A 19,164-nucleotide genomic window follows, 5' to 3' on the forward strand; every position below is an offset into this window, starting at 1 on the left:
TCTGTGCGTATAAACAATTAGCGATGGGACATGACAGTACAATCTCGTGAATGTGTTTGTACATTGTCATACGACTTCCCCTTGCCTTCCTCATAAACATTAATTCACTTCCTATTACCAGAAAAACGAAAACATCAGTGCACGTATTTTCTCTAGACGGAGGCAAACCTTCCTCACCACGAGGAGCTTGGCTATGCGCCAAGGCCTTGAAAGGACTCCACAGAGAAAGAGCCAGATATTAATCAAGCAAGTTGATACAAAGTAGCGAAGCATAACTTTTCCGGGATACGACACCACTTCAGTTTCCATTCAACTTCTGGCGAAAACAAGTAAAAAAAAGGCTGGAATTGCAAGTGTACTAACGTCGCGAAGGTTAGCCTGCATCGGCCAACGGAAGCATTGTACTAGAGGGACCGACCATCGTGACTCATGAATAAGAATCACTGCTCCAATCACTGCACCTCAAGTACTTGGATGTCCTCGCGCATGCGCGGTTGCAACTGCATCTCGGATCATTTGATTTATAGTTTGTTCACTCATAGTGTGCTCTTAGCCTCAACAACCGAAATATAAATGCAGAAGTGGCCGAAGGACAACTTGCTAACTATGTAATCATTTCATACCTGAGTGGGTTAGTTCAACTGATTCTTCTTCTCCACACAAAAAAAAAAAAACAATTCCGGAAGAATCCATCCCACAAATATAATAGAGAGACACCGCATTGCCGCCACCGAGACGCGTTATGTATGAGGCGTGTATGCAGCCGGGTTGCTTTCTCACGCTTCTCACTGAACACGCGGCGCCATCTTGCGGCGCCGCTGCGAAGTCCGCGCAATGCGCGGACTTCGCGGTCATATATTTGCGGAAATATATTCAGACAAAATTGTCTGAACATATATGTCGCGGTATTCATTCCTCCCAGTACCACACAATTTTTAAAGAATTTCTTTTGTAGTTGAACAGCGGCACCTACCCAGTGGGCCCAAGTTGGCGTCAAAGAGGTTCATTAGCGGTCCACACCCAGTGGCCCATACCCAGTGACCCAAGTTGATCCGACAGTTGGTTCGAACCCTGTTCCTTCGGCGCAGCAGCGCGATGCTGTACCCATTTGATCATGAACAACCCAAAACAACACAAGGGTGATTGATCAACCCATCGGTCTTTCTATCTTGTTGATTACAAGTTTATTACAATGATGCGCTACGGGAGCGATCTAGAAATCAATGCGACGAACTAGCCTGAGTTCGTCCTCTAACGATGTGATAATGTTACGGACACTTCGTGACGTCCTCGTTCTTGCGTTTATATGAAGACGTCTGCCATTCAGAGACTTCCAGACATTTGCCAGGGATACTTTCCTGACCAGGACAAAGCAACGGCCGTCTGAGCGAACAACTTGACCGCAATACAGCCGAGTATGTAATGCTAAAAAAAGTTATCAATAAAGTAATAGCAGGACACAACGTGCGAACCGTGCAAACGAGGGAAAGACAGTATACAGTCCTGTTTCTGTCCCTCTTCAGGACTGTGGTGTCCCTGAACGTATTTCGTACCTCAGCCCGCGTGGTGGATATATTTCTCATTTTAGGAGGGACAGAAGAGAAAGAAGACGAAAGCGAGCAGGTACGTAGTCTTTGACCAACCTCTGTTATTGTGTATGGCATTTTGATTTCAAGGACAACTAGATATCCCTCGGCTTGGTGAAATTTATGACGTCGGCTTTCTCCGTGTTCCCATGTGTCGAGAAGCAGCGCGGGGCCCGTTGCGAAGGGCTGGCGTTGGAGGGCGTGCGGCCGCGCCTCGTGGCTTCTAGAGCGCGCATGCCCGCCTGGCTTGGACCGAGCCGTGAGTACACAGACCGAGCGTTTCCTCTCGCTCTTCTCTCGCAATCGCGCTGTGAGGGCATTGGTAGACAGCACTGCCACAGCACGAGGCGCCATGACGTGAAGGCCTTGGGGTCCGTCAAAATGTCCAGGACTGCGGATGTGCGGCATTCGTAGCCCCATCTCGTATTGACGCAAAATGTCTCCGCTCTACGAGCGCGCAGTCGTGACCAAGTCATGAACAAAACGTCGCTTCTCAGCGCTATCAATGATTCGCTTCGACAAGATACAAGTGACTTAAGTAAGATCGGTAACACGCCTGGTTTATTTTGCTTGCAGCTTGTTGTGTCCAGCGCTAATACTAGTATGCAGTTAATGCAGTATATATTCAATTCTCATAAAAGCTGCGAAACAAGCTTGCTGTTTATGGAAGCTTTATTGCATGTCCAGGCGCGCACCAATCTTGGCGAGTTTCAGGATGTGGATCGATAGCGACGCTATCGGAGTTTCTATTTGATCCTTAAACCACATCAGTTAGTACATCTTCTTATGCTGAGGGTTACTTAAGAAAATTTGCTTAATTTCGTTTTGCGACATTTTATAACGGGACAGAATGGAAAACCTTGAGTGTATTTGTAAAGCAATATATCATATGTCGCACGCAGCTTGCAATAGTCGTTTGCCTCATAATGAATGCAACGTTGGATCAAAAATGTATAAAGACAGGATATGGTGAACAAAACATTTGAGCCTATGTATAGTCTTGCCATCAACTCGTTTTCGGCGTACCAGGGAAATTGCGTTGCTCTTATGGCTCGCTGTGCAAAGCGCTTATTGTGCGATGTTTCCATATTTAGAATATGTTGACAACAGGCATGGGGCGTATATTATGCGCCGCTTCCCAGGTTCGTGACTCGCTTAGGAGTGGACTATGATGCTGATAAATACCCGGCACCAACTGCCACTATGCAAAGACGCTGGCTGTCTAAACAACAACAAAAGAAAAGGAGGGGGGGGGGGAACAAAGAAGGTGTTTGTTCCATGCGCTAACCGTGAATTAAAGAAAGGATCTTACGAGCAAGAACCGTTTCCAGCGGAATTCTTTCGATACATTTAATGCGCTCTTCAAAAATCCAGATAATTAAGGGGAATTTGCATTTTCTTTTTAAAGCAAAACCTGTTTTGTAATTCACTGCGAACAAAGGCGTTACCGAAACATTAATTACTTGAATGGTCGCGGAGTATAGACTAGTGTATACGGGCGTCATGGACGTCATTGTGTTAGCGATACGCTAGTACGGCCTGCTCGAAGCCATCATGCGCGTCACCGCAGTTGTTTCTGAGCTCTGTGCCTTTCGTGTACCTTTGAAATACCCTCGGAGGGTGTTGTCTTAGGCGTTACGTCGAGAGCCGGTGCATCGCGCACCCTTGGAAAGAAGACAGCGCGCACTGAAGCGACGCTCTTTGGGTGTGCAGTTTGAGCAGGCCCCATTGCGGAGCCAGGATGGCGCTGTCGGACGCCGGCAGCTCTCTCTCCAGGGCGCCTGGGCTCCAGGACGTGGCGGCGGCATCGTCCGTCGCCGACACCGCGTACGCCCCCTTTTCTCTCTCTCTCTCTCTCACGTGGCCGATAGAGGGCAAAGACCTTCGCCCTGCGTGTTTACCAACGTGCGCCGCATGGTCTTGGACGGCGCCCCACATTTCACGCGCGCGTGTGGACAAGCTCGCCACCGGAGGTCCATCAAAGCGGAACGCATGCCTGCTTCATGTTTACAAGATCGCGCCAAGTGCTCGCGGCGAACACAATTTCCCTGCGATGCTTTCCAAGGAGCGTTCGCTTTGAACACGCGAGCCTGCGCAGCACGAACACGATGCGCTAGTAATTTTCTCTGGGAGCGTCGGTGATGCTGATTATGATTGTTTTTTGAAGGGCATTTTTGTGACGGCTTGCTTAAAACATGGACAAACGCACACATTTTATTGACGGGACGCATGGTGTCACATAACATTGTCGCGCTGAAAACACGCGATGTGTTAGAAAAAAGAGAACAAGGAGCGATGTTGCAGTCGCTCTTCAAGTGTTGGTCGCATCGCATTAGTTAACTGACGACGTGCGCCAACCTCACCTGAACTATATAGTAGCATGCGCGGATACTGAAACGTCATTTATATAGTTTGCTGCTTCGTTCTTGTCAGTTATCTTGTCTTCACTTTAGCGGGATTACAGACTAACCAGACCAGCGGTTTCAAACTTGACTGAAGCATCGGACGCATTCATTATGTAGGGTGTCCCACGTAACTTGACCCAAATCTTAAAAATATTCAAATGCCACGTAGCTGGACAGAACCGAGGTAATCTTGTTTGCTGTCGCTTGGAGATACTAAGATTATCTTTTGCATTCTGCCTAATTATATAATTATACTTAATTAATTAATCAGCTCCTCACATATTATAATTAGATTAAAAGTGTCAATGAGACAATTGTAGAGCGACATGCAAAACTCCCGACACAGCTTTCTGTTGCTCAATACGTGCTACATAGAAGTGTTTTTCTAAGCATTACAGAAGCCCGCAAATACATAAAAAATTGACGCGCGATTGGCCGCTCGCGGCACTTTGCGTGTATTCGCGGAGAGGCTGAGATAACCTCATGGGTGGCGGCAATGTAAAAGAAACCTTTCATGAGTAACTACTTAAGAGGAAAAAACGAAATCAGGAAAGAAACAACTTATGATAACTCAAAGGGAAGCTCATTACTTTTCGAAGCGAGATCAGGATGCCTTAGAACACGCATTTATAAAGCGAGATATAAGAAAGAAGAAGAAGAATGTGCTTGCTACAGTAAAGCTAGGGAACAGATGGAGTACGTTTTATTAGAATGTGAAGATATCCGCCCAGCGGTCGATTTCGCACCTCTGGCCTCCTTGAAGCCCTTGGGTTCAGCGAGAGCAGGGGAAAAGTAAACATGTCCGCAGTAGAGATTAGTAAGTGGCGATTGGAAGATTGGTGGAAAAAAATTAGGGAAACAACAAAGAACGGAGGCGTACAAAGGCAAAGTTCACAATAGGGGTTCAGAAAGTTTGGTTATGGGAATTCTTCGTGTTTTGTTTTTTCTTTCCTTTTTTTTTCTTTTTTAAGATAGGTAGGGCATTAGGCAATATAATAACAAGAGCTTGGTGGCGCAACCCAAGAACCCGTTCCAAGGGGGACGCTCATAGCATCCATCTATACATACATTCGGGCTTATCTGATGTTTAGAAAAATATTTCTATGTAGCACGTATTAGGCGACAGAAAGCTGCATTCGGAGTTTTTCATGTCGCTCTACAATTTTCTCATCTACAACTTTTCATCTAATTATAATATTTGAGAAGTTGATTAATTAATGAAGACTAATTATGTAATTAGGCGGGAGGCAAAGAATAATGTATCTCCAAGCGACAGCAAACAACATTGTCTTGGTTCTGTCCAGCTACGTGCTATTTGCAGGTTTTTAAGGTTTGGCTCAAGTTACCTGGGACACTCGGCATATAGCACACGCGTCTCACGTGCGTCGCTTCAACCTAGAGAGACGGGGAGCGTGGCAAAGTAATACCACCGAGGGGCACAGGGACCATGGACAAAGCTCTTTGGGCTGCGTGTTTTAGACACCCTGGCTAGACTAAGTTCCCTCGGACTCTGTCGTCGGCCACGTAATCCAGATAAGAAAACACTGCTATTCAGTATACAGCTGCAGCACTAAGGACAAAGGAGGGGGGGGGGGGGGGAGCTGGGAGAGCGTACTGTATTACGCACATTGCAGCGCAGAGCACTTATACTGAGCGTTTCACGTACCTTGTGCCAAAGTTTAAATATATTTGCAAGTGCCACGTAGCTGGACAGAATCAAGGTAATATTGTTTGCCGTCACGTGGAGCAAGTCAGACTATATTTTTGTATTTCACCTAACTACATAATTAATTATTAATCTATCAACTGTTTGAATATAATATTCGCAGCACAAGTGTCAATGAGAAAATTGTAGATCATCCTGAAAAATTCCAGATCCAGCTTTCTGTTGCTCACCAAGTGCTGCATAAACGTTCTTTTCTAAACCTGAAAGAAAGCCCGCGAAATACGAAAAAGTACCGCGCGGCTGGTCGCGCGCGGTACTTTTGGCATAATTGCATTATATTACGCTGCTCATGCAGGTCGGATTACCGAACAGTCGACAATTCTGGCCTTGAATCTACATTCGTAAAGACCATCTCTCAAAACTACAACGCGGACGAGCTGCGCAGGATTCTCAGCGACATATACTGTTCCACCGTGCACTCCCTGAACTTGGAGGTCATTCAGATGTGGCTGCACGTAGTACAGGACATTCGTGCTTTCCTGCTTGCCCACGAAAACAAAGATTTCCTGCAGCTGTACTCCAAGTCAATGCACCTCCGGCTGACCACTTGCTGGAACGAGATATTGTACGCGATCATCGGCCACGTCCGGCACGCTCCAAATCTCCTAGGCCAGACCTTCCAGAGATCAGCTGGAAACAAGAAGCTCACAATCAACAGCTGCATTGCCTGTTTCTGTCACTTCTGTAACGAAGTCGGCCTTACCTGGAACAAGGGGGTCAGTGACATCCTGGGTCTTCTGCGGGATATTCTCACTGTTTTGAAAGAAAACCGCCAAGATTCTTCACTCATAGAAACGTGGATCCGGCAGGCTGAGGAGTCGCAGGCTAACATAACGAGTGCGTGTACCGAATTCCAGAAGTCTTTCAAGGTCCTCACGTCGCTCGTGGATGAGGAACAGGTTCCCTCTGAGGCACTCCTCATGCACAAGCTGTTCACCGTCTGCACGGGCGAAATGCGGGAAAGCCTGGAATCGGAGATGATGTCGCAGTTGCAGGACGAGGTTCTCATGTCTGATCGCTGCGTGTCGAGCGCCGCCGTGCTGCAGGCGAAGACTACGGTGCTGAAGGCCTGGAACGACACGATCGGCAAGCTGCTGGCCACGTTCGCGCGGACGTGGGCGCAGGACACACGACTCGCTGTCACTGATATCTACATTACTGCGCTCGAGACTTTTTATGGGTCGTGGGCGCGTATTCTGTGCAGCGTCATGGTGGCAACTGACCTGCTCGAGAGCGACTTTATTCGAGTCGAGCTGGATCCGGCTACGGTGAAGGCTGTGCAAGCGGGAATCATCGCCGACTTGAGCCGCGAGACGGACCTGATGAAGGCGCCGCGGACAGACGAAGGCGGAAGCTCGCCGGCATCGGATCCCTTCCCGTTGACCAACCCCACTTATTGGGTCAGTATGCATTCCACTATCGCCACCTTATAAGGCATGATAAGTGTGCGCATTATTATGGAAATAAACGCGTTTGCGCGCGGTAAATAAAATAACGGTAGCAAGTGTTTCGGAGAATGTAAGCATATTCGTGGCGCCTGACTTCCTGATTTATTTATTTTTGTTTATTCAAGTTACTCCTAAAGACGCTCTGGTTGAGCGTATTACATAGGGGGGTCAGGTACAAATAAGTGCAGGCGTATACAAAATTAAAAACAGAGAGTAATACAATATAAATAATACATTAAAAAAGAATACACGAGAAGTCCAATAGAAGCAACACAGAATAGTTACAAAATAAGGATGTAAATTGCATATATATTTAAACGTTACATGAAAAACAAGCGTAATAGCTCGAGTTATTGGTTGTATAAAGGAGAACGAATCGGGAACATAGTCAAACGAAGGTAGAAAGTTCGGTAACGGTTAAAGTACAGAGCAAGAGTATAAAGTAAATTGAATAAAAGTGCAGAATACAATTAAACGTATAGGAAAACAATCTAGTGAGTTAATTAACACTGTGAGAAAAACAAACCAGAGGAATATTAATCAGGGATGGTTGCATGTACGTTATCATGTATGAGGTCTTGAAATCTGCTGATGTTAGGTTCTATAGCCATGTGTGATGCTAACTGGTTCCAATGTTTTGATGTACGCGGCATGAATTATTAGCGTATAATACTTTGAGCGGCACATTATCTGTTTTACTTTGTTGGGATGGTCCCGGCGAGTAAAGATAGCTGCTGGTTGCTGGAAAAAGTAGTCATGGAGGGATCTGTGATTATAAAGTTTATGGAAAAGTGATAAGCGAGCAAGTTTACGGTGATGCGAAAGCTCTTGCAATTTAGCATGATTTTTTAAAGCAGTGGCTCTAGCGCAAAGTGAGTATTCCAAGTAGATGAAGCGAACAACACGGTTTTGAAGGGATTCGATGTCGTTAATAATGCAGTGTTTATAAGGGTCCCAGATGGCAGATGCATATTCAATTTTAGGTCGGATTAACGTGGTGTAAGCAAGTTTACGAAGGTGAATAGGCGCCTGTCTAATATTGCACTTAACATGGCCGAGAGAACGATTAGCGGAGGCAAGGGTTGTGTTAATATGGTAATCCCATGTTAAGTCAGATTGTACATGAATGCCAAGGTACTTGTACGTTGATGTCAGTTCAATAGGGCTATCGTATAATTCATAAGACGAAGGTACACGAGAAGCACGGTTTGTAAATGACGCAGCCTTTGTTTTAGCTGCGGTTAAGTGGCATTAGCCAGGATGAGCACCATGAACTTGTCGTGTTAAGGTTGGACTGTAATGTCAGCTGGTCGGTGATGATGAATACGTTACGATATATGACGGAATCATCGGCGAACAGTCTAATTCTGAATGACAGTGAAGATGGAAGATCGTTAATATAGATTAAAAATAGTGATGGTTCAATCATACTGCCCTGGGGGACACCAGAAGTGACGTGTCCGAAAGATGAGGTAGTGTCATTAACAGAGGTGAATTGCACGGGAGCTGATAAGAAATATTTTATCCAAGCTAGAACGTTAGGGTGAATGTTAACCTTTTCCAATTTGGTCAGTAGCCGGTGGTGAGGAATGCGGTCAAAAGCCTTTGAGTAGTCTAGAAAAATTACATCTACTTGCAAACCCGCGTCTATGGAAGAACGAATATCATGGATGAAGCCGGCAAGTTGCGTGTCACAAGAATATCCTCTTCGAAAACCGTGCTTGTGTTTGAATATAAGGTTATGTTCTTCGAGGTAGTTAATGACCTGAGAATGTATAATGTGTTCTAGAATTTTACAGGCAGTACTGGTTAGTGAAATGGGGTGATAGTTGGCAGGAAAACACTGATCACCGGACTTTAGCTATCTTTTCAGTCATTTGGGATGGAACCAGTTGCTAATGATTGTGAAAGAAGTGCGCAGAACAGTGGACATGCACTAGGGTTTGTACTTTTCAGTGTCTTATTGTTGACGCCAGTGTGATCCGAAGCAGATGAAATTTCTAATTTGTTTAGCAGGGATATAATACCAGCTTCCGTGATGGTTATCTCGGGCATATGCATAGCTATAAAAAAATTTAAGCTAGGGCATGTGGCGATGTCTTCGTTAGTAACAACTGATACAAAAGTATTGTTAAAAATTTGAGCGCACTCTTCTTCAAAAAAAAAACATTGTTAGCACCTGTGATGCTAATATTAACAATACCATTCGGGTTAATGACGTGCCAGAATTTGAGAGGGTTCTTAGTAAGCATAGATAACCGGTTGTAGTTAAAAGAAATGGCGTTGGGTGGTTCTGAGCAATAACGGATACTTTTTATCACATACTTTGTAACTCTTCCATGAATCAGAAAGTCAGTGCTTTTTTGCTTGTCTGTACAATATTTTTTTTTTTGTTTAAGATTAAACCACGGTACATTATTGCGGCTCTTTATGGATAGTACTGGTATGAACTTATCTAGTGGGTTAGTCAAAACGTTTTCAAGTAAATTCCAGTTTTATTCAACAGTGCGCGTTAAATGGCTAGCGAGGAAATGGTCAGAAAAATGAAAGAGTTCAGAATTTTTTTTTTTAATTCGAAAGCATGCCCTTAGGCATAATACAAAAGATGTCATAAATACACGAATAGGTTCGACTCGTGCAAAAAATCTAGGAGTGAACGATGATGGGGTCCATGAATCCAACGTTCAAGGTCGGGTGGGCGGCCAGGCCGGAGGCCTGTTGCCCGGAGATGGCGGAGACGGCTTAGATGAAGTCCTGGGCACGTCCATAATAGGTGTGTCACTGTCACATTTTGGATTCCTGTGTTGCAAAATGGGCACGGTGAGCCGTAAGGACCATGGTATTGTTGTGGCCAGAGAGCGGTCACAGACGGGGTGAGCGCGACCCCGACACGTAGCCTCCTTAACGTAACCTCCTCTCGGCGGGTTAACCCACCAGGGAGGTCTGACCCACACGGAGGTATGAGAGCTCGTGTGGTACGTCGGAGGTCTTCCTTTTCCCGGATCAGTCGTCCACAGGCGTCTTCAGGGAAATGTGGAAGTGGGTATGTTGTAATCTGTGGGAGGGTTGCCATATCTGCTTCAAGGAGACCCTGCAGGGCTGCTCGAGGCACCCACTGGACGCGTATGAGGATATTCGTAGTGGCAGCAAGACGGTGAATGCTATCTGAGAATAGAGTGGACCGAGATATCCTACGTATGTCGTGGATGGCTTGAGTCGAGTTTGTGCGAATGATGAGTTGAGAGTATCGAGCATCTTGAACAGTAGGTAGCAACGCGGCCAAGCCGTCTCGTATGGCAGTAAGCTCGGCAAGGTAGGCCGGTGGTGCAGGATCGGCAACATACGAGCACGTTTGGCCTGCCTCTGGTATCAGTGGACACACGAGAGCTGTGTGAATTATGGTGCCATTAACACTGGCATCAGTGTATGCTACAAGAGTCGCATCGTCTTGATTGTCATCGGCACGGTGAAGGCGGGAAACATGGGCATTCGCCTGACGAGGAACCGGGCTATACAGACGACCAAGAGGCTTATTGTCACTTAATTGTACCCTTTTGCACGGAGCTACATCGGGTCTCGTAGATGCTGGATTGTCTATTTCGTGTTCCATGTACCGGGCCAGTGAAGCAGCCGAGCCGAAATATGATGGCTTTAGGGCGCGCGCGCATCGACGTTGGTGTACGAGTTCGTCAATAGTGTTGAGTTGGGACTCAGCCTGTAGGGTTGGCAACGGAGTGAGACGTGGTAGTCCCGTTATGGCCCGCATAGCTTCGTTATTAATGGCCTCAAGGCAAGCCCATTGTGCCTTCGTGAGATGATGAAACTGGGCTCTGTAGACGAGTCGTGGTTGCAATACAGAACGGACAAGAAGGCGAGCCATGTTGGTGCTCGCTCCGCCAGATTTCTTCGCAATCCGACGTATCAACTGTATCGTTTCTGCAGCCTGTTGCTTTGCATTCTTGACCCATGGTCCCGCAGATCCGGAGCAATCCATTTCAAGGCCGAGTACACGGAGAGTTGAAGCCTCGTGTAATGGTTGCTGATCCAGAGTTAACTGAAGAGGCCGGAGTGCCAGTAGACGGCGCCCATACTTGTTCGCTACTGACACGTACGTCGTCTTGTCCTTGGAAATGTCAAGGCCTATCTGAGCACACCAGTTGTGCGTCATGTTTAGGGCCTCTTGGAGGGCTTGTTCTTGGTGGCAGATTTCAGGATCAACTGACCAGACAGTGATGTCATCTGCGTACATTATGTACTGTGCGTTATGTATCGTGGCTAGCTTCCAGGCTAGTGGAAGGAGAGCAATATTGAAAAGGACTGGTGCGAGCACAGATCCTTGTGGGACACCCCGATGTGCGACGAACTGACCTGCTGCTTGGCCAGCCAGGCGAATGGAGAAGGTGCGAGCGCACAGGAAGGCTTCGACGAATGTGCTGACACGGCTAGGGAACTGAAGCCAATGGAGAATTCCGACAATTGCTTCGTGACTCACATGGTCGTATGCTTTACGAATATCCATTGCCAGAATTGTGCGAATTCTTCGGGAGCGGCCTCCGATGAGAACCATAGAAGATAGGTACGCAAGGCGATCCTCTGCGCCTAGATGAGCACGGAACCCGATTTGGCCAGGATGATACCATGAGTACCGCTCGAGCCACCATGTAATACGTGTCGCGAGCATACGCTCCATCAGCTTGCTTAACGTTGAGGTTAGTGCTATCGGGCGCATATGAGCGATATTATCTTGGGGTTTTCCGGGTTTGGGAATAGGGACCATTTCTGCATGCCGCCAAGAATCGGGAATGACTCCTGTAGCCCAAGCTTCGTTTATGGCCCCCAACAGCACTTCGAGAACCTTGCCTTCCGTGTTTTTATAAAGTTCATACGGTATGCCATCCGGTCCTGGTGCCTTGCATGGCTTCGACAGGTCGATTGCCGCTAAAAATTCCGCCATAGTGAAGGCAGCTTGTATACCCTCGATGTCAGAGAGCGTAGGCGGCGTGCCTGCGTCCGCGGGAAGGCAGTTTTGAAAACGAAGGGAGGCGGTGCTGTGTCCAAAGCCGGAAAAAAGGTGTGGGCGACAGTTTCTGCGAATACTGCTGGTGTCTGGCCCGATGCTAATAGGGCGCAGGCTGCGGGCTCTGGAGGGCGCCGACCACGTTCCATTACTCGGAAGGTGCGCCAAATGGAGGCATTGGACGACGAAGGTCCGAGAGAACAGCACCAGTCCATCCAGCGGCCACGTTCTAAGCGGTGTTCATGGCGCCGAGCTACTGCAGTAAGGCGTTGGGCCTCTAAGCGAAGGGTATTTGATGCAGGGTCCCGTTCTGATGCAAGTTCTGCTTGGCGGCGCGACGCCCAGAGACGCAGAAGTTGCAAATCAGGAGCGGTTCGCGATTCATCAACCCACGACGTACGTGTCGCCTCAACTAATGCCGCCTTAAGACAATGGGACGGGTCCACCATGAAGTTGGATACATTGCTTTCTGATACCGCCCTGTATCGATCCCAGTCCACCACTCGACATAGTCGGCGGAGGCGGCCTGTTCCTCCCGAAGATAAGCCAAGGTGAATCGGATGATGGTCGCTACCCCAGCAGTCGGGTTCACATGACCACGAGACGGTCGTCCTTCCTAGCCACCAAGATAAGTCCGGTGAGTGTGGCGGCGCGCGAGGGTGGTCTCGCCGACGAGTAGGCACTGACACAGTATTAAGCAGAGTGAATTGGGCGTCCATAAATGTGTCCAGCACACATGTACCACGCGCACTGGAAATAGCGTATCCCCATGTGGTGTGGGGCGCGTTAAAATCTCCTGCGACCATAATGGGGCAACCAGGATGTTTCTGTCGTAGATGCGCCAGCCAGCCGAGACACAACCGAGCCGCACGACCGCTGTAGGGGCGGGCATAGTATGAAACGATGATAACGTCCATGCGTTGGAGACGAACCAATACGGTCACGACTTCTTGCCATAGAGTACACCACCATGAAAGATCAACGCGAGTCTGATGAAGAGTGCATCTTACATACGCTACAGCCTTTCCTGGAGGGACATCGGGCGTAGCACTCCTGCGATCCAACATTGAAGGCGATGAGTATGCCACAAATCCTGGAATGGGTGGCAGGCCGTTGGATTCTTGAAGCAGTAGAGCCCAAACACGCAGCTTCCCATATCTGAGACGCTGACGCAGCTCTCCGACCTTCCCCGCGATGCCGCGACAGTTCCACTGTAAGATGCCTTCTGGCACACTTGAAGACGTAGCAGCCATCATAGATTAAGATTGGCCAGTAGAACCGAGGTGAGATGCTGGAGCTGTTGCGCAACGAAGCGCAGGAGTTCTTGGGGTGAAAGAGGCTTCGACACAGATGCCGGGTTAGCCATATGAGCAGGACTAGACGTCGACGGCGAATGCGACGGCCGCGCTGCGTCATGACGACGCCGGAGCACTGTACGGCGTTCCTTGAGACGTTGGATTTCCTTTTCAAGGTTGGCCAGGCGAGCGTCGATCTCGAACTCTTCGTCTGCCAAAGGAAGCGGCGTGTCTTCTATCGATTGTGATGCCCGTTGCAGTCGTGAAGTGGACGACCTAACAGCTGCGCTATAGGTACGAGTGGCAGCATCACTTGTCGCTGTACTTGCTTTTGTCACCTGGCTGGCTTCCTCTTCCAGCGAGGCCAGAACGGCGTAACGGTTGTACACAGGGACTTGTTTCATTGATGAATCTCGAGGGGTCCTTGCTGGCTGTCGAGAATGGCGTTGTCGAGCCTTCTTGGTGGCCTTCAACTTCGTAGGACACGTCGTGGAAGTGATGTCATGATCGTTTGTTTGGCATAGGCCGCATCTAAACGATGCCGATGGTTCAGGCTCCATGGTGTCATCCTTAGGTGGGTAGGGGCAGGATGATTTCATGTGTCCCTGTCTAAAGCAAGAGTAGCAGTACACAACGGAAGGCTTGAACGGACGCGGGCGCAGTACGCAGCCGTAATACAGGATACATTCAGGTGGGGAATTAGGACCTTGAAGCGTGATTAGGCACGTACGACCGCTGCCTAGGTAGCGAGCAGCCACGACCTTGTGTGTGGGACACGATAGTTCCTGCAGGAGCCTCTCGGGTTCTTCGTCAAGGTCAACGCCATTAACCACGTAGCGTCTTAAATCTGTACCACTGGCGAGGTACGCCTGGACTGGAAGGACACACTCTTCCGAGACTTGTGTTTGTTGCAGTTCTTCGAGTTTATAAACTAGTGCCATAGCAGACACCCATACTGAGACCGTATTAGTGGGTTTGTGTAGAGCAATACCTTGAAATCGGGAAGTCTCGAGGTAGGCGTCCAGGGCCGCTTGAATGATACGGTTGTGCAGAGTGGACATGTCATATCTAGCACGAGGCTTGATAACCACTTTGTACCACGATGTCGTTGGCGACTCAGGAGACGTGCGTGTCGGTCGTGCGGGCAGGCCTTGTGATGAGCGAGGTCTTTTCGGGGCTGCTGGAGCTACATTTTCATCCGATGGGAGGCCAGTAGCTTCCTTCGTTCTCTTGGATGAGGTGTGCGCCACGACAGCAGGGCTGTTCTGCTCCATGTTGGTGGTATCCATGCTCAGGGTACCGCCTTCACACGTTGCACTTGTCCCCACGAAGGAGACGTTCCTGGCTTGGATGGCAGTTGCATCGGTAATGTTCCGCTCCCTCGACGCAGCGGACAGCAGCTTGGATGCTCCGCGCCGACGCGGCGAGTGCCGCGGGGGCACTCGCACTCGCGAAGCCGCGCAAGAACTCGAGTTGGACGACGCAGCAGGAGGGTGTAGATGACGACGGACCCTGTAGATAGGCGCCAGTAGTAATTACGAACCGCCAAAGCCGTCCATAAACAACAGAGTTCGAAAAAAACCAGCAAACGGGGTGAAAATCCGGAGCTACGGAAAAACACGTCCGAGCGGAACGAGGGCTGGAAACGCCTCTTCCAGTTCAGAATTGATTGCTGTAAAATTTGCCCTGCTGTAGCATCGTATTTGTTCAGAAATACTTTGGCGCTTGTTTAGTAGACTGTTAAGGTTACCGGTTATAATATCATGATCAGAGAGAACAGGAAGGTGGGTTATGGTTGAAATAATATGAGCATCATTTGTTAATATTAAATCGAGTACATTTGATGATGTTGATGAGCTTCGAGTGGGCTGGCTGCTAAGTTGGCTAAGGGAAAAGTCAAGGCATGTTTGAAGAAATGAATGCGCTTTCGTGTGACCTGATGAAACAGATTGCATGGGCTAGCATATTTCTGGAAAGTTCAGGTCTCCGAAAATTAGTAATATTCTTAATTGCATGGTCACACGACTTACTAAGCGGTTAAATTCAGTCACAGAACCTGCCTGCATATCAGGAGGGCGTACAATTATTTGAGTAGCGCCGCACTTAGGTCATACCCACACGTACTCAAGAAAAGAATCAATATGAATTGGTGAAGAAAGAAAGTCCTTTTTATTGCGATAAGGACACCACCTCCTCTTCGCAGTATTCTACCGTAGCGAAAAAAAATTGAACTCAGGCCAACTAGTTAAGATCGAGCTATCAGATACCGTTTCGTTCAGCACGTTTCAGTCAGAGACACGATAGATGCAGAGCATGAATCTACAAGTGATGACAGGGCAAAAGATTTAGGCAGAATGCTTCGAATATTGGTGTACAAGAAAGACGGTGCAAAATTATCCGAACTTTTGTAGGGACAGCGCAGGTGCGTTGACAGGCAAGATGCAATGCGCGAGGTTGAAGAAAGCAAGGGAGAATTTCATATTGAGGAACGATTTGGAATAGGTACAGGATTATTGGCATTCACACCTCACACGAAACCCTGATCGTTCACGAACAGCTTATTAAAGACAAGACGCACTAGGTCCCTGTCCTTCTTTATCGTCCTGGAGAACTGCCATAGCCTACGTCGCTGATCACGTTCAGCCTCTGAATAGTCACGTCCGATGATAAAGTTCGTAATTTGCCATTTGAAGCCGCGGTACAAAATAGACTCGACTTATTTTTTGTTGTAAAGCATTGCTTTGATTGATTGGCTTTTTTCAACAACGAAACGGCCAACTCGATGAGCTCTGGCAATGGTGGTGACAGCAAAGTCGAGTTGATTTCTGCAAAACTCAGTGATGACACGCTCGGAAGATTCTAAGTTTTCAAATTCGTCATTGTCTGCAATGGCATAAAACAAGGTGTTAGATCTTCGCGATCGATTTTCCAAATAATCGATCTTGTCCTGCATTACCGATATGTTATACAGGCGAGCGAAACCTGCCGGCGTATTCATTGCGTCAATTCTTGACTTAAGGATGTTAACTCGACTCAGCATTTCTGTAAAGTTTGCATCTTTAGGCAAGGAAGGAAAGTGCGTTGCCAGAGGCAGACTTTCTCATAGGTTTCGAGGATTCGTTGCATCAAGGATTCACAGTTTCTAAAAGGCGTCATCGTAGTTAGACGCGGATTGTCTCGAGAACAACGTCTCAACTTTAGCTTCTAGGTCTGCTACTCTTTTAGTGAGTGCCTGCTGGCCACTTTGTACTTCAATATGAAGATGAAGTACCTTGTTCAGAGCCTCCAAAAGGTTTCAGTTGCTAGCTTCAATCTTTTGAATCCCAGCGCGGACATAAATTTTAGTTTTTCCTCCTGAGGTTTGGCCTTTGCGTCTCCCGCTATAGCAATAAAGGACGCCACAAGTACACAGCGACCGCACAAACACAATTAAATGACTTACAACTTGAGGGCCACGACACCGCAAGAAGAAATACATCATCGCCACGATAACAATAGGCGGGATAGTAACTGACCTCTAGCAACGCGACTGGTGAGCGCGGCGCAAGAAATGCAGTGACGCGGCCCGAAGCGTTGGTGAAAAGCGCGCCTTTTTTGAACCCCCTCGGAAGTTGTCGATAAGGCGTATGTAGTGTATATGACTGCACACGCAGGTGTGCTGCGTACCATGTCGAGCCATGCCTTCGTTCGCTTATTTCCCTTTCGTTCAGTACAAGAACTGGCTGGCGCTAGCGCACAGCGTGGAGCAGAGCGTGTTCGCGCTGGGGGACCTGCTGACGCGCCAGGAAAGGGCAACCACGGAGCAGGCGTCGCTGAGTCGCCTCTACCAGGGGGCCGCCAGCTGCTTGGAGCGCTATGAGCAGGCTTGTTGCCTGCTGCGCCACTTTGCCCTCTTCGAGGCCAACACCAGCACGTGCGCCTGGCAAACGAGCCGCGCCTGCGAGAAGCTCCTGCGTTCTCTGACCGAGCACCTGGCTCCGGTGGGAGTCAAGCCCACTAGGCTACGAGTCGTTCAAAACGGATTCGAGGCACTGAAGGTCGACCTCCTGACCATGCTTCGGGACTTGCGTAAAGAGCGAGCCGTTCCCGAGAATTACGTGGTGATTTTTCGATCCCACGTGACGGAATGGCTCGGCCGTCTCCGGATAGCTGCCGGTGACATACGTCAGGTGAGCCAGCGAGTTTTGAACCTGCGCGCATCCGATTGGTGCATTTCACTATTTACTCTTGGCGCGGCAGTGATCCTGGCAGTCAGCTGAGATGGAATATAAAGCTGACAAGGGTAGAGGCTTGATATGTTCGTAATTCATCGCAAAACAAGCACAGCGCAAGAGACCGGGACAAGGATAGGTGTGTGTCTATATACCTCTGTCCCCGTCTTTCTGAGCTGCACTTGTTTTGCGATGCAATATAAGTATACGTCTGTTTCTAAAGAACTTTCACGTGTAACAAGCTGTCACTACCTTCAAGTTACAGGGCTCTCAAACTCAATCCTGCATACCTGGCCATATACGTAGTACATGGATCCCTGAGAGCTGCTTAATGGCGTTTCATGGTATACCTAAAGTATTGGTTTGCGCTTGGTTAAACTTTAAGGAGAATGGCGGGTGAAAACGATCAAGATCGTGGTCGCGGGACGCATGCGGTTCCGTGTGTTTGAAAACCCTACCCTATAACCTAACGACGGCGTGCTTGCTGAGGACTTTTGGTTTATTTATTTATTTATTTATTTATTTATTTATTTATTTATTTATTTATTTCGCATACCCTCAAGCGCCAAGGCATTACAGAGGGGAGGGGGTACATGCGTAAAACAACAATTACGATTACAACAAATTTATATAATGCAAGCGACATATAATGCCAGCGACATGTGCAGTGGACGTAACCATTAAGAATTCAAATGACGAGAATACTACGAAATTCAAATTATATAAACGTAGCAACATCTGAACTGAATGAAAGGAAAAATACGCGCATGGCGTCACGTGGTCACAGTTGAAAAAAAGCAAAGGTTCGGCGCAAAAGTGCATTGTCTTCGATTGACACGATATCATTAGGAAGGTGGTTCCAGTCGTCCATTGTATGTGGAATAAATAAATACAAAAATCTGTTTGTGTGACAAAAAGTGCCACTTACTTTATGACGGTGCTCAACTCGAGATAACAGATAAGTAGGTGCTAAAATGAGCTCACTGATAAGGATATGATGAAATACTTTATGAAAAGAGCATAAGCGAAAAGTATTTCTGCGCAATGATAAAGATGGTAGGTACAAGTTGTTTTTCATAAAAGTTATGCTAAAAGTAAGATCGTAATTTGATTGAAGGAATGAAGTGGAATTGTTCTGAGCCACTTCAAAAGAAATAACCAGAGTAGCATTGTAAGGGACACAAATAGCAGCAGCGTTTTCCAACTTAGATCGAAGTAGTGTTTTATACAGTAGAAGTTTCAGTGATGACGGGGATTTGCAAAAGTTTCGCGGAAAGTAGTCTAACATACGATTTGCGTTATTGACTGTGGAGTCAGTGTGACATTTCCAGGCTAAGTCAGATGATATAGTTACACTTAAAAATGGTAGGATGAAACATGTTCCAGCTGGACGTGGATAAGCATGTATGCAGGTACACGCACGTCGCGTCTAGTAGCAGTCATCAGCTTGCATTTCTTGGTGTTTAGTTCCATTTG

General features: G+C 47.6%; 1 protein-coding gene across 1 annotated transcript in view; it reads left to right on the forward strand.

The window, feature by feature from the left end:
• Window positions 1-1,619: 1,619 nt before the first annotated feature.
• LOC126543830 (uncharacterized) overlaps window positions 1,620-19,164 on the forward strand; it is a 33,211-nt gene continuing 15,666 nt past the window's right edge. Inside the window, exons 1-4 of the mRNA XM_055061293.1 lie at window positions 1,620-1,845; window positions 3,300-3,413; window positions 6,013-7,117; window positions 17,188-17,646. Of these exons, the coding sequence (XP_054917268.1) occupies window positions 3,328-3,413; window positions 6,013-7,117; window positions 17,188-17,646 (1,650 nt within the window). The 5' untranslated portion in view covers window positions 1,620-1,845; window positions 3,300-3,327. The remainder of the gene's footprint in view (window positions 1,846-3,299; window positions 3,414-6,012; window positions 7,118-17,187; window positions 17,647-19,164) is intronic.

The sequence above is a fragment of the Dermacentor andersoni genome, chromosome 1 (genome assembly GCF_023375885.2).
Source record: "Dermacentor andersoni chromosome 1, qqDerAnde1_hic_scaffold, whole genome shotgun sequence".
NCBI lineage: Eukaryota > Metazoa > Arthropoda > Arachnida > Ixodida > Ixodidae > Dermacentor > Dermacentor andersoni.